Here is a 15,411-nt window from a genome sequence, read left to right on the forward strand (position 1 = left end):
GAACAAAGAGAACAGAGAAGAGAACAAAGAGAACAGAGAAGAGAACAAAGAGAACAGAGAAGAGAACCAAGAGAACAGAGAAGAGAACCAAGAGAACAGAGAAGAGAACAAAGAGAACAGAGAAGAGAACAAAGAGAACAGAGAAGAGAACCAAGAGAACAGAGAAGAGAACAGAGAAGAGAACCAAGAGAACAGAGAAGAGAACAAAGAGAACAGAGAAGAGAACAGAGAAGAGAACAAAGAGAACAGAGACGAGAACAGAGAAGAGAACAAAGAGAACAGAGAAGAGAACAGAGAAGAGAACAGAGAAGAGAACAAAGAGAACAGAGACGAGAACAGAGAAGAGAACAAAGAGAACAGAGACGAGAACAGAGAAGAGAACAAAGAGAACAGAGAAGAGAACAGAGAAGAGAACAGAGAAGAGAACAAAGAGAACAGAGAAGAGAACAGAGAAGAGAACAGAGAAGAGAACAAAGAGAAGAGAACAGAGAAGAGAACAGAGAAGAGAACAGAGAAGAGAACAGAGAAGAGAACAAAGAGAACAGAGACGAGAACAGAGAAGAGAACAGGGAAGAGAACAAAGAGAACAGAGAAGAGAACAGAGAAGAGAAACAAAGATAACAGTGAAGAGAACAGAGAAGAGAACAGAGACGAGAACAGAGAAGAGAAACAAAGATAACAGTGAAGAGAACAGAGAAGAGAACAGAGACGAGAACAGAGAAGAGAACAAAGAGAACAGAGAAGAGAACAGAGAAGAGAAACAAAGATAACAGTGAAGAGAACAGAGAAGAGAACAGAGAAGAGAAACAAAGATAACAGTGAAGAGAACAGAGAAGAGAACAGAGAAGAGAAACAAAGATAACAGTGAAGAGAACAGAGACGAGAACAGAGACGAGAACAGAGAAGAGAACAGAGACGAGAACAGAGACGAGAACAGAGACGAGAACAGAACAGAGAAGAGAACAGAGACGAGAACAGAGACGAGAACAGAACAGAGAAGAGAACAGAGACGAGAACAGAACAGAGAAGAGAACAGAGACGAGAACAGAGAAGAGAAGAGAAGAATAGAACAGAGACGAGAACAGAGAAGAGAACAGAGAAGAGAACAGAGAAGAGAACAGAGATGAGAACAGAGAAGAGAACAGAGAAGAGAACAGAGAAGAGAACAGAGATGAGAACAGAGAATAGAACAGAGTGAGAACAGAGAAGAGAACAGAGAAGAGAACAGAGAAGAGAACAGAGATGAGAACAGAGAATAGAACAGAGATGAGAACAGAGAAGAGAACAGAGATGAGAACAGAGAATAGAACAGAGATGAGAACAGAGAAGAGAATAGAACAGAGAAGAGAACAGCACAGGAGGAGAGGAGAAAGTCAAGAGTTTGTTTGTTGGTTCTTGTAGTTCACAATTGGTTCTCTTTATAATTCTTTGTTTCAGTCATCATTCTGAGGTTTCTCAGTTATTTCAATTATTATTTAAATAAAGAGCTGCGATTGGACGATCCCTTCATCATTCCACCGGAGTGCTATCCTTCGTGTATTTCTTCTTGTCGTTCATTCATTCGTTCATTGTTGTCTTATTAACCATCCTGATGGAGGATCCACTGGAGGGTCCTCGTCCCCGAGGGTGATGAGTACGTCAGATACCCTGTAGATACTCCTCTGTCACTCACGCATGCGCACACATGCAAGCAAGCATGGTGTTCACACACGCAAACCCTTCCACCGACAAACACCACCACTCGTTCAAAGTGCTTTCCTCCTCGTCCCCTCTACCGGGCTGAGGGTCTCTCTCCTCTCATAAGTGAGCAGTGTGCGTCTGTATCTCAGTCTGTATCTCGGGTCTGTATCTCAGTCTGCCTCTCAGTCTGCATATCAGTCTGCATGTCAGTCTGCTTATCAGTCTGCGTCTCAGTCTGCGTCTCAGTCTGCATCTCAGTCTGCCTCTCAGTCTGTCTCTCAGTCTGTAGCTCAGTCTGTAACTCAGTCGGCATATCAGTCGGCATATCAGTCTGTATCTCAGTCTGCATCTCAGTCTGCATTTCAGTCTGCATCTCAGTCTGTAATTCAGTCTGCATCCCAGTCTGCAGCTCAGTCTGCATCTCAGTCTGCATCTCAGTCTGTATCTCAGTCTGTCTCTCAGTATGTCCCTCAGTCTTCTTATCAGTCTGTATCTCAGTCTGCACCCCAGTCTGCATTTCAGTCTGCACCTCAGTCTGCATCTCAGTCTGTCACTCAGTCTGCATCTCAGTCTGTCTCTCAGTCTGCTTATCAGTCTGCGTCTCAGTCTGCGTCTGCGTCTCAGTCTACATCTCAGTCTGCATCTTAGTCTGTATCTCAGTCTGCACCCCAGTCTGCACCTCAGTCTGCATCTCAGTCTGTATTTCAGTCTGCATCTCAGTCTGCAGCTCAGTCTGCATCTCAGTCTCTCTCTACTGATTCAGCATCTTGTCTGCCTCGGGGTACATAGGATACTTGATGGTCTCGATCTTCTCCTTCACCTTGTAGGACGGGTAGAGGCCGGTACGGCCCGTCTTGCGGTTGATGCCCTTGGAGTTTCCGTCCCAGTGGTTCCCCGCCACCCCGATCAGGTCGCCGGGCTCCAGGGGGATGTCGTCGGGGCTGCGGGGCTGGTGGGCGTACACGGCTAGCTGGTTGTGGGCGTTCTGGCCACCAAAGTAGTAGATGTCATCCAGGGAGTGGAAGTGAGACGAGGCGTCTGGATGGAGGGTCTGCATGATCTCATATGCCACACGACACACCTGGAGGAACACAACAATCATGACAATTTATAGTTCTGAATACCAGGGAATTCTATCACCTCTGTTATTTATATATTCTGCATAAAAACCTGCAGGACCACGTAGGTTATAGTAGGGTCCTTAATGATCCCTGATCAGTGGGAGACAGGAAAAACAGTGGATGAGAGTGGAAGAGAAGGTGAGAGGTTAAAGGTCACCTGTGAGGAGAAGGTGCAGACCAGGAAGTTGGTCTGTGACAGAAAGTGAATGTCCAGGATGACTCCTCTCAGTGAATTCTCAGTGTAGCGGTTATGTAGCCCCGCAGACCACGAGATGGAGTTATCACTGATGAACTCATAGTCTGGGTACCTGAGACACACACAGACCGAGGCAGTCAGATATAGACTGCCTAAAGTATCATACAGATATCAACGTGAATAAGGCAACGTGAGAGTTGTAATTTGTTCCTGTGTCCTTAGTACTTTATCATAACACTAAATTGATATTGACACACATCAAATATAGCTTTCCGTCATACACACAAACATATCCACAATACATGTCCGTGTTAGTCATTTAGCAGACACTCTTATCCAGAGCCACTTCATCTTAAGATAGTTAGCTGAGACAACTTCATATCTCAGTCATAGTCAGTACATTTATAACATAAGACCTTCCTGCAGACGCACACACACTGCCAGTGGCACACACACACACACACGCACGCACGCACGCACGCACACACACTGCCAGTGGCACACACACACACACACACACACGCACACGCACGCACGCACACACACACACACACACACACACACACACACACACACACACACACACACACACACACACACACACACACACACACACACACACACACACACACACACACACACACACACTGTGACACAGTGGCACACACACACACACCAGTGGCACACACACACACACACCAGTGACACACACACACACACACACACACACACACACACACACACACACACACACACACACACACACACTGCCAGTGGCACACACACACACACACACACACACACACACACACACACACACACACACACACACACACACACACACACACACACACACACAGCCAGGCATTCGTACTTAGCCTTGGCCTCCTTTAGTAGTGCGGGGTCGTCGGTGGCCAGGTAGACTCTCTTCTTGTTCACCAGCATGCGTCTAGCCAGATGTTGGAAGTGGTCTTCTACATGAACCATATACTCCTCTATAGGGTGGAAGGCTGCCTCTGTCCCCACTTTATCTGTCCGCCGCACATGGACCCTACAGGAGAGGACACACAAAGGAGATGGGTCAGAGGACTTGGGTTAGGAGAGTGTGTGTGTGTGTGTGTGTGTGTGTGTGTGTGTGTGTGTGTGTGTGTGTGTGTGTGTGTGTGTGTGTGTGTGTGTGTGTGTGTGTGTGTGTGTGTGTGTGTGTGTGTGTGTGTGTGTGTGTGTGTGTGTGTGTGTGTGTGTGTGAATCAGAGCGCCCGTCTCCTAAAGTGATGGATGGTAGATAGAGTGGGTTGTGTGGAGAGTGGCTGGAGCATCCCTCCCTCCCTTCCTCCCTATTTTTCTTCATCTCTCTCTGACTGTCTCTCTCTCTCTCTTTACAGGTCTCTCTCTCTCTCACACACTCATGATTCACATTGTTAAGAGCAGCACAGGTCTTTGGAGATCATCTGCCTATTCAGCCCTTTCAACTGGTCTCTCAGTTCACACCAGTCTATCTACAGGCCCTATAGAGCTCAGGCATCAAAGACTTGGTCCCAAAGCTCTTAAATGTCTCCCTCAGTTCAGAATATTGGCATGTAGCCATAGCCTTCTGCACAGTAGGGGTACATGTATTTCCACTCCTTATAGTTTGTTACTTCCTGAGAAGGTCTGAGAAGAGATTCTACCTGCACCTTCCCTCCATCCATCCATCCCTCCCTCCCTCCCACAACATAAAGGGAAAAGAGCTCCTTTAACATTTCAATCGCATCACTCAGTGGAGATAGAGGGAGATGAAGAGTATGTGGTGTGTGTGTGTGTATGCTTGTGTGTGCAGGTGTTTCCCTTGGGAGAGAGAGAAGTATATAGAAAGAGAAATAGATAAAGAGAGGGACAAAAAAGAACGGTGTACATACAGGGCATTCTGAAAGTATTCAGACCCCTTGACTTTTTCCACATTTTGTTACATTACAGCATTATTCTAAAATGGATTAAATAGTTTTTTCCCCTCACCAATCTACACTCAATACCCATAATGACAAAGCAAAAACGGTTTTATATACATTTTTGCAAATGTATTAAAAATACAAAACTGAAATATGACATTAACATAACTATTCAGACCCTTTATTCAGTACTTTGTTGAAGCACCTTTGTCAGTGATTACAGCCTCGAGACTTCTTGGGTATAATGCAACAAGATTGGTACGCCTATATTTGGGGTTTCTCCCATTCTTCTCTGCAGATCCTTTCAAGCTCTGTCAGGTTGAATGGGGAGCGTTGCTGCACAGCTATTTTCAGGTCTCTCCAGAGATGTTCAATCGGGTTAAAGTCCAGGCCCTGGCTGGGCTCTCAAGGACATTCAGAGACTTGTCCTGAAGGCACTCCTGCATTGTCTTGGCTGTGTGCTTAGGGTCGTTGTCCTGTTGGAAGGTGAACCTTCGCCCCAGTCTGAGGTCCTTAGCGCTCTGGAGCAGGTTTTCATGAAGGTGTCTATGTAATTTGCTCCATTCACCTTCCCCTCCATCCTGACTAGTCTCCCAGTCCCTGCCACTGAAAACCATGATACTGCCACCACCATGCTTCCCTGTAGGGATGGTGCCACCATGCTTTCTTGTAGGGATGGTGCCACCATGCTTCCCTGTAGGGATGGTGCCACCATGCTTCCCTGTATGGTGCCACGTTTCCTCCAGATGTGATGCTTGGCATTCAGGCCAAAGAGTTCAATCTTGGTTTCATCAGACCAGAGAATCTTGTTCCCCATTTAGGTGCCTTTTGGCAAACTCCAAGCGGATAGTAATAATAGTAATACTAGTAATAATAAGAATAGTAATAATAATAGTAATAATAATAATGATAATAATAATAAATATAATAGTAATAATAATAATGATAATAATACAAATAATAATAGTAATACTACTACTAATAATACTAACACTAGTACTACTGCAATAAAAACAATACTAATAGTAATACTAATAATATTAGTGATAATAATACTATGAGTAGTAATAGAAATAATAATAATAATACTATTAGTCATAATAATACTAATAGAAGTAATAGGAATAATAATAATAATAACCTAATGTCACGCCTTGGTCATTGTATTTTGTGTTTTTGTTATATGTTTGGGTAGGCCAGGGTGTGACATGGGTTTATATGTTGTATTCGTATTGGGGTTTGTATTATTTGGGATCGCGGCTGATTAGGGGTGTTGTTAGGCTTGGCTGCCTGAGGCGATTCTCAATCAGAGTCAGGTGCTTGTCGTTGTCTCTGATTGGGAACCGTATTTAGGCAGCCTGAGTTCGCTTTGTATTTCGTGGGTGTTTGTACCTGTCTCTGTGTTGTAGTCACCAGATAGGCTGTAATTAGTTTCACGTTATGTTCTGTTGTTTTTGTATTTAGTTTCAGTTATTTCATGTACCGCGATTCTTTCATTAAAGTCATGAGTAACCTACACGCTGCATTTCGGTCCGACTCTCTTCTTTCAACAGACGAACGCCGTTACACCTAATAATAAAAATAGTAAAAAAGCCTAATATCCTGGAGTCATAAACACAATTAATTAATCATTTATGTTATATGGCTGCTAACGGATCTGCTTTCGGAACAATTTTACGTGCGAAGATTGGGTTGGTGGGGTTGTGGACAGAAATCTGTCCTGATCTCGGGTATTGGGTGGGGCTGGAATTGATGTGGCCGTCGTGGGGCGGGTGCGGCGCCAAAAAACAGATCTGTGTAGCACTCTAGTGTGTGTATTGCGTCCACCTACCCTATGATGGGGTGGCTGAAGCCCAGTTTGGCGGTGGTATCCTGGATCTCTTTCTCCAGCCAGGCCTGGGGCCGGATCAGGTACTTGACCAACTGAGACACCCACCACACGGACGGGTCTCCATGGAGCCGGTGGAGGCGCTGGGCCAGGTCCTCTGGGATAGCCAGGGGCAGGTAGGGGGGGCGGGGGTGGAGACTGTCAACGATGGGTAACTCTACCACCTGGATGTCTCTGTCGTTAGCCTCACCTGGGGGGAGAGAGGTAGAGAGGGAGAGGGGGGTAATAAAGAGTGTAAGGGAAGGTAGAGAGGGAGAGGGAAAGAGACAGATGGAGAGAGTGAGAGACAGAGAGAGAGATGGGGCGGGGAAGACAGACAGAGAGAGAGGGGGGCAGAGAGAGAGAGAGAGGGGGGGGGCAGGGAAGACAGACAGAGAGAGAGGGGGGACAGAGAGAGAGAGGGTTGGGGGAGAGAGACAGAGAGAGAGGGGGTACAGAGAGAGAGAGGGTTGGGGGAGAGAGGCAGAGAGAGAGAGAGAGAGACAGAGAGAGAGAGGGGGGGGGTCAGGGAAGACAGACAGAGAGAGACATTGTACATTGTTACAACACTGTATATATACATAATATGACATTTGCAATGTCTTTATTGTTTTGAAACTTCTATATGTTTAATGTTTTACTGTTAATGTGTATTGTTTATTTCACTTTTGTATATTATCTACCTCACTTGCTTTGGCAATGTTAACACATGTTTCCCATGCCAATAAAGCCCCTCGAATTGAATTGAATTGAGAGAGAGAGAGGGGAGGGGGAGACAGAGAGAGAGAGAGAGAGAGAGAGAGAGAGAGAGAGAGAGAGAGAGAGAGAGAGAGAGAGAGAGAGAGAGAGAGAGAGAGGGGTGGTGGGGTAGACAGAGAGAGAGAGAGAGGGGGTGGTGGGGTAGACAGAGAGAGAGAGAGAGAGAGAGAGAGAGAGAGAGAGAGAGAGAGAGAGAGAGGAGAGAGAGAGAGACAGACAGAGAGAGAGAGAGAGAGAGAGGGATGAGGGAGACAGAGAGAGAGAGAGTTGGTGGGGCAGAGAGAGAGAGAGGGGGGCTACAGAGATAGAGAGAGAGGGGGTGGGGTGGGGAGAGAGAGAGAGGGGATGGGGAGACAGAGAGGGGTGGGTGTGGGGGAGACAGGGAGAAAGAGAGAGAGAGATACTGTAGGTAGTGATAGAGTATTGAATTGAATTGATATCAACTCTCAACTCCTGAGCCTCCAGCATGGTATTTTGATGCATGTAGCAGTAAAGATGCACTGAGAAGCATAGTGAGGTATGAGGAGCCTGTCATAACAGCAGAACACAGGGAGAAGAAGTGTTCCACTTCCACACAATGTGGAGATTTAAAATATTAACACAATTAAAATAATAAGTATCAATATTTTCAACGGGACAACATTAACAACAATAATCAAGGGTAAAATAAGGGTTTCAAATTTGGGGAAATGTCACTAATGGTTTCATATTTTTTTACATGTTGTCAGGAAATGCAGCTCTGTCTCGGCTTCTGCTCTGGTTCTATCCATCTCTCCTCTCTCAGTTCAGTTGGCATGGAAACATATGTTTATATTGCCAAAGCAAGTGAAATATGTAATAAATAATACAAATTAACAGTAAACATTACACTCACAAAAAGTTCCAAAATAATAAACACATTTCAAATGTCATATGTGGAAATAGTTCCAAGTCCAAAAGGGAAAATAAATAAGCATAAATATGGGTTGTATTTACTATGGTGTTTGTTCTTCACTGGTTTCTCTTTCCTTTTGGCAACAGGTCACAAATCTTGCTGCTGTGAGCCAACAGCATATCACCCTGCATCACCCTGCATCACCCTGCATCACCCTGCACCACCCTGCATCACCCTGCATCACCCTGCACCACCCTGCATCCCACTGCTGGCTTGCCTCTGAAGTTAAGCAGAGTGTCACGTTCTGACCTTAGCTCTTTTGTTACGACTTTCTTTTAGTATGGTCAGGGCGTGAGTTGGGTGGGTTGTCTATGTTCGTTTTTCTATGATTTGATATTTCTGTGTTTGGCCTGGTATGGTTCTCAATCAGAGGCAGCTGTCAATCGTTGTCCCTGATTGAGAATCATATTTAGGGAGCCTGTTTTCTATTGTGTTTGTTGGGTCATTATTTTCTGTTTTCTGTTGTGTGTCTGCACCGGCCAGAACTGTTTTTGGTCGTTTCTCTTTTTTATTTTGTTATTTCCGTGTTCATTCTAATTGTAACGGTTTTCTAGGTGTGAAGGAGAGTCGGACCAAACTGCAACGTGTAGATTGCGATCCATGTTTAATAAACAACGTAAACACGAATTAACACAAACACTACAAAACAAAGAACGTAAATAACGAAACGAAAACCGAAACAGCCTATACTTGTGTGAACTAACACAGAGACAGGAACAAAGACACTAAGGACAATCACCCACAACACAACCAAAGAATATGGCTGCCTAAACATGGTTCCCAATCAGAGACAACGATAAACACCTGCCTCTGATTGAGAACCACTTCAGACAGCCATAGACTTAACTAGAACACCCCACTAAGCTACAATCCCACTACATACACACCACATACAAAAACCCATGTCACACCCTGGCATGACCAAATAAATGAAGATAAACACAAAACACTTTGACCAGGGCGTGACACTAATAAATATGAACACGTACCACGCTGCACCTTGGTCCTCACCTTCTTCCACCAACAACGGTTACACGGGCGTTACACAGACCCTGGATAGGAGACCAGATGCTACTGGAAGTGGTGTTGGAAGGCCATTAGGAGGCACCATTTCCCTTGGTCTATAAAAAATATTCTAATCACCCAGGGTAGTGATTGGGGACATTCCTCTGTGAAGGGTGCTGTCTTGCAGATGAGATGTTAAACAGGTGTCCTGTCTCTCTGTGATCACCAACGATCCCATGGCACTTATTGTAAGAGTAGGGGTGTTAACCCTGGTGTCCTGGCTACATTCCTGGCCTGCATGGCACCTAATCATCCACAGTTTACAATTGGCTCAATGATCGCATCTCTCCTGTAACTATTCCCCAGGTTGTTGCTGTAAATGAGAATGTGTCTCAATCAAGTTACCTGGTAAAATGGCACACTGTTACATTACACTCAATAGATATGAGAGTTTATCAAAATTGAGTTTGTTTTTGAATTCTTTGCGGGTCTGTGTAATCTGAGGGAAATATGTGTCTCTAATATGGTTATACATTTGGCACGAGGTTAGGAAATGCAGCTCAGTTTGAGGGCATTGTGCACACTGAGTCTGTACATAGTCAAAGCTTTCCTTTAGTTTGGGTCAGTCACAATGGTCAGGTATTCTGCCACTGTCTACTATCTGTTCAGGGCCCAATGGCATTCTAGTTTGCTCAGTTTTTTTTCTTCATTTTTTTGTAATTTATCAAGTAATTACCTTTTTGTTTTCTCATGACTTGGTTGGGTCTAATTGTGTTGCTGTCCTGGGGCTCTGTGGGGTCTATTTGTGTTTGTGAACAGAGCCCCAGGACCAGCTTGCTTATTGGGACTGTTCTCCAGGTTCATCTCTCTGTTGGTGATGGCTTTGTTAAGGAAGGTTTAGGAATCACTCCCTTTTAGTTCGTTGTAGAATTGAACGGCTCTTTTCTGGTTTTTGATAATTAGTGGGTATCGGCTAAATTTGTCTCTGCATGCATTATTTGGTGTTTTACGTTGTACACGGAGGAGTCTCAATTTGGTGATTGTCCCATTTTGTGAATTCTTGGTTGGTGAGCGGACCTCAGACCTCACAACCATAAAAGGCAATGGGTTCTATACTGATTCAAGTATTTTTAGCCAGATCCTAATTGGTATGTTCCTTTTGATGCTATAGAAGGCCCTTCTTACCTTGTCTCTCATACCTCTCTGACTGTTCACAGCTTTGTGGCGCTGATGTTTAGGCCAAGGTATGAATAGTTTGTGTGCTCTAGGGCAATGTTTACTAGATGGAATTTGTATTTGTGGTCCTGGCAACTGGACCTTTTTTGGAAAACCATTATTTTTGTCTTACTAAGATTTACTGTCAAGGCCCAGGTCTGACAGAATCTGTGCAGAAGATCTAGATGATGCTGTAGGCCCTCCTTGGATGGGGACAGAAGAACCAGATCATCAGCAAACAATAGACATTTGACTCTAGTAGGGTGAGGCCGGGTGCTGCAGACTGTTCTAGTGTCCTCGCCAATTTGTTGATGTATATGTTGAAGAGGGTGGGGCTTAAGCTGCATCCCTGTCCCACCCCACGGCACTGTGGAAAGAAATGTGTGCTTTTTGCAACATTGTTGTTTGTGTTGATTGGATTTTATAATGTTGTATGTTTTCCCTCAACACCACTTTCCATCAATTTCTAAAGCAGACCCTCATGCCAAATTGAGTCAAAAGCTTTTTTGAAATCAACAAAGCATTTGTAGACTTTGCCTTTGTTTTGGTTTGTTTGTTTGTCAATTAGTGTGAGCAGGGTGAACACATGGTCTGTCATACGGTAATTTGGTAAAAAGTCAATTTGACGTTTGCTCAGTACATTGTTTTCACTGAGGAAATATACAAGTGTTCGGTTAATGTCAATGCAGAGGATTTTCTCAAGGTTGCTGTTGACGCATATCCCACGGTAGTTACTGGGGTCAATTTTTTGTCCACTTTTGTGGATTGGGGTGATCAGTCTTTAGTTCCAAATATTGGAGAAGATGCCAGAGCAAAGGATAATGTTAAGTATAGCCAATTGGAATTTGTGGTCTGTATATTTTTTCATTTAATTTAGGATACCATCAACATTACAGGCTTTTTGGGGTTGGAGGGTTTGTATTTTGTCCTGGAGTTCATTCAATGTAATTGGATAATCCAGTGAGTTCTGTTAGTCTTTAATAGTTGAGTCTAACATTTGTATTTGATCATGTATATGTTTTTGCTGTTTGTTGTTTGTTGTTTGTTATAGAGCCAAACAGATTGGAGAAGTGGGTTATCCATACATCTCAGTATTAGATTGATAACTCTTCATGTTGTTTGTTATTGGAGAAGTGGGTTATCCATACATCTCAGTATTAGATTGATAACTCTTCATGTTGTTTGTTATAGAGCCAAACAGATTGGAGAAGTGGGTTATCCATACATCTCAGTATTAGATTGATAACTCTTCATGTTGTTTGTTATAGAGCCAAACAGATTGGAGAAGTGGGTTATCCATACATCTCAGTATTAGATAGATAACTCTTCATGTTGTTTGTTATAGAGCCAAACAGATTGGAGAAGTGGGTTATCTATACATCTCAGTATTAGATAGATAACTCTTCATGTTGTTTGTTTAGTGTTTTCCATTTTCTCAGAGGTGGTCAGAGGCTATCGATTCCTCAATTACACTGAGCTGATTTCTGACATATTTCTGCATTGTTTTAGTGATTCACCATAGTGAAAGTGTAGGCTCATGTTTTCTGGGTCTTTATGTTTTTGTTTGGATAGGTTTCTGAATTTCTTTCTCATGTTTTCTGGGTCTTTATGTTTTTGTTTGGACAGGTTTCTGAATTTCTTTCTCATGTTTTCTGGGTCTCTATGTTTTTGTTTGGATTGGTTTCTGAATTTCTTTCTCAGGTTTTCTGGGTCTCTATGTTTTTGTTTGGATTGGTTTCTGAATTTCTTTCTCAGGTTTTCTGGGTCTCTATGTTTTTGTTTGGATTGGTTTCTGAATTTCTTTCTCAGGTTTTCTGGGTCTCTATGTTTTTGTTTGGATTGGTTTCTGAATTTCTTTCTCAGGTTTTTGCATTCTTCATCAAACCATTTGTCATTGTTTTAAATGTTCTTAGGTTTTCTGCTTGATTTTTTTTGCTTTGATAGGGATGCTGGGAGGTCAAATATACTGTTTAGGTTTTCTACTGCCACGTTTACACCTTCACTATTACATTGAAACATTTTGTCCAGGAAGTAGTCTAAAATGGATTACATTTGTTGTTGCCTAATCTGTTTTTTGGTAGGTTTCTCTCTCTCCTCTCCACTGCTCTAAACTAACACTGCTGCTGGCTGGTTCTGCCTGTATCCCCAAGGACAGTGGTTCCCAACCTTTTTCCGTTAGTGTACCACCATCTGAATTTTGCTCTGCCAGTAAAGTACCCCCTCATGTGCATTTTACCAATAGGTCTATGATCTCATGAGTATTCTAAAGTACCCCCTGTGGATAGGCCAAGTACCCCCAGGGGTCCTAGTAACCCTGGTTGGGAACCAATGCCCTCGGACACCCTGTTTTCCAGTTCTTATTATTTAAACACCACACAACACTCAAACATACAGTATCTGGAATAACTAGTTTCAGTCTTTATCCATTCAACCATTCTTAAATCAGTCAGATAAATACATCTGTTCTCATTACTAACAAGCAAGCCCGGTCGAGAAGCTTAAAGGACACTGAACAATACAATTACAAACAATCCAAGTAGTTATAGTTACAGTGGAAACAATGAAAGTTCCAACATCCATGGGCGTTGGGGTGTACAAGTACAACAGCTGAAAGCAGATAACACAGTCACACCTGCAGCACTGCTAGTGGTGGAAATCAATATGACTAAGCCTTTTAATGACTCTTCGATATCTAAAGAGTAAATGGCGAAGACTGATTGTACTCCTTGACCCTCCTTCTCTGAGTAGGAGTGCTGACGACACATTCTGACAGAGAGTAATAATTAGCTTCAAGAACCGTTTTACTTCACATTTATCAAGTCAATGAAATATGAATGAGGTACTTTTACAATGGGACATCCCCACGGAGGGAAGAAAGAGTGAGAGGGATGTAGAGAGGAAGAGAGGGATGGAGAGAAGACAAGAGAATGTCTGCTTTCGTTCTCATAAAAAAGAGCAAATGAAAAGAAGAAATGTCGCTTTGAATGAACTGGAATATTTCACCAAACAAAACCATTAAAGACAGTCAACGCTCTATTCACATGTTGTGTCACGCCCTGATCTGTTTCACCTGTCCTTATGCTTGTCTCCAATCCCTGAAGGTGTCGCCCATCACCCCATTATCCCCTGGGTACTTAAACCTGTGTTTTCTGTCTGTCGGTGCCAGTTCATTTGGTTCAACAAACCTACCAGCGTTTTTCCCGTTGCTCCTGTCTTGTCGATAGTTCCTGTTTTCTAGTTTTCCCGGTTTTGACCTTTCTGCCTGCCCCGACCTGACCCTGCCTGCCGTCCTGTACCATTGCCCCACTACTCTGGATTACCGACCTCTGCCTGACCTGACCTGACCTGACCGCCGTCCTGTACCTTTGCCTGCCCGTATTCGATTTAATACACTTTTGTTACTTCGACACTGTCTGCACCTGGGTCTTACCTTCAAACCTGATCATTTTGCAATTTAAAACAAAAGATAAATAATTCATTCATAAACATAATTACATTTACAGAGAAACTAAGAAACAAATAAAGAGGGCATGTGAATATCATGTGCAGAATTGAAATCATGCCTTGGAATAAATATTAAAAGGCTTTTTAAATTATTATTTTGGAAATTCCCCAGCCTGGATGACATATCCCTGCTGTCAGATTTCCACATTGGGTCTCGGTCTCTCTGGGTCGGTCGGTCGGTCGGTCTCTCTCTCTCTCTCTCTCTCTCTCTCTCTCTCTCTCTCTCTCTCTCTCTCTCTCTCTCTCTCTCTCTCTACCCCACCACCTCTCTCTCTGTCTCTTTCTCTCTCTCTACCCCACCACATCTCTCTCGGTCTCTCTCTCTCTCTACCCCACCACCCCTCTCTCTCTCTGTCTCTCTCTCTCTCTCTCTCTCTCTCTCTCTCTCTCTCTCTCTCTCTCTCTCTCTCTCTCTCTCTCTCTCTCTCTCTCTCTCTCTCTCTCTCTCTCTCTCTCTCTCTCTACCCCACCACCTCTCTCTCTGTCTCTCTCTCTCTACCCCACCACCTCTCTCTCTGTCTCTCTCTCTCTCTCTCTCTCTCCCCCCACTCTCTCTCTCTCTCTGTCTCCCCTCCTCTCTCTCTCTCCTACCCCACCACCTCTCTCTCTCTCTCTCTCTCTCTCTCTCTCTCTCTCTCTCTCTCTCTCTCTCTCTCTCTCTCTCTCTCTCTCTCTCTCTCTCTCTCTCTCTCTCTACCCCCACCACCTCTCTCTTCTCTCTCTCTCTCTCTCTCTCTCTCTCTCTCTCTCTCTCCCCCATTGATGGGTCAATTTTGTCTCTACCCCACCACCTCTCTCTCTTCTTCATTAAAGTCTCTCTCTCTCTCTCTCTCTCTCTCTCTCTCTCCCCCACCACCCCTCTCTTTCTGTCATGCCTTGGTCATTGTATTTTGTGTTTTTGTTATATGTTTGGGTAGGCCAGGGTGTGACATGGGTTTATATGTTGTTTTCGTATTGGGGTTTGTAGTATTTGAGATTGCGGCTAATTAGGGGTGTTGTATAGGCTTGGCTGCCTGAGGCGATTCTCAATTAGAGTCAGGTGATTATCGTTGTCTCTGATTGGGAACCGTATTTAGGCAGCCTGAGTTCGCTTTGTATTTCGTGGGTGTTTGTTCCTGTCTCTGTGTTGTAGTCACCAGATAGGCTGTAATTAGTTTCACGTTCCGTTCTGTTGTTTTTGTATTTAGTATTCAGTTATTTCA

The 15,411-nt window shown here is 43.9% G+C and overlaps 1 protein-coding gene across 2 annotated transcripts in view; it reads right to left on the reverse strand.

The window, feature by feature from the left end:
• Positions 1-1,251: 1,251 nt before the first annotated feature.
• The window catches only part of LOC124046663 (alpha-(1,6)-fucosyltransferase-like), a 149,331-nt gene continuing 135,171 nt past the window's right edge, over positions 1,252-15,411 (reverse strand). For both annotated transcript variants that reach the window (XM_046367304.1, XM_046367302.1), the window contains exons 8-11: positions 6,757-7,003; positions 3,872-4,048; positions 2,959-3,109; positions 1,252-2,761 (exon numbers count right to left, since the gene is read on the reverse strand). In XM_046367304.1, coding sequence (XP_046223260.1) covers positions 2,432-2,761; positions 2,959-3,109; positions 3,872-4,048; positions 6,757-7,003 — 905 coding nt within the window. In that variant the 3' untranslated portion in view covers positions 1,252-2,431. The remainder of the gene's footprint in view (positions 2,762-2,958; positions 3,110-3,871; positions 4,049-6,756; positions 7,004-15,411) is intronic.

The sequence above is a fragment of the Oncorhynchus gorbuscha genome, linkage group LG10, assembly GCF_021184085.1.
Source record: "Oncorhynchus gorbuscha isolate QuinsamMale2020 ecotype Even-year linkage group LG10, OgorEven_v1.0, whole genome shotgun sequence".
Lineage (NCBI taxonomy): Eukaryota > Metazoa > Chordata > Actinopteri > Salmoniformes > Salmonidae > Oncorhynchus > Oncorhynchus gorbuscha.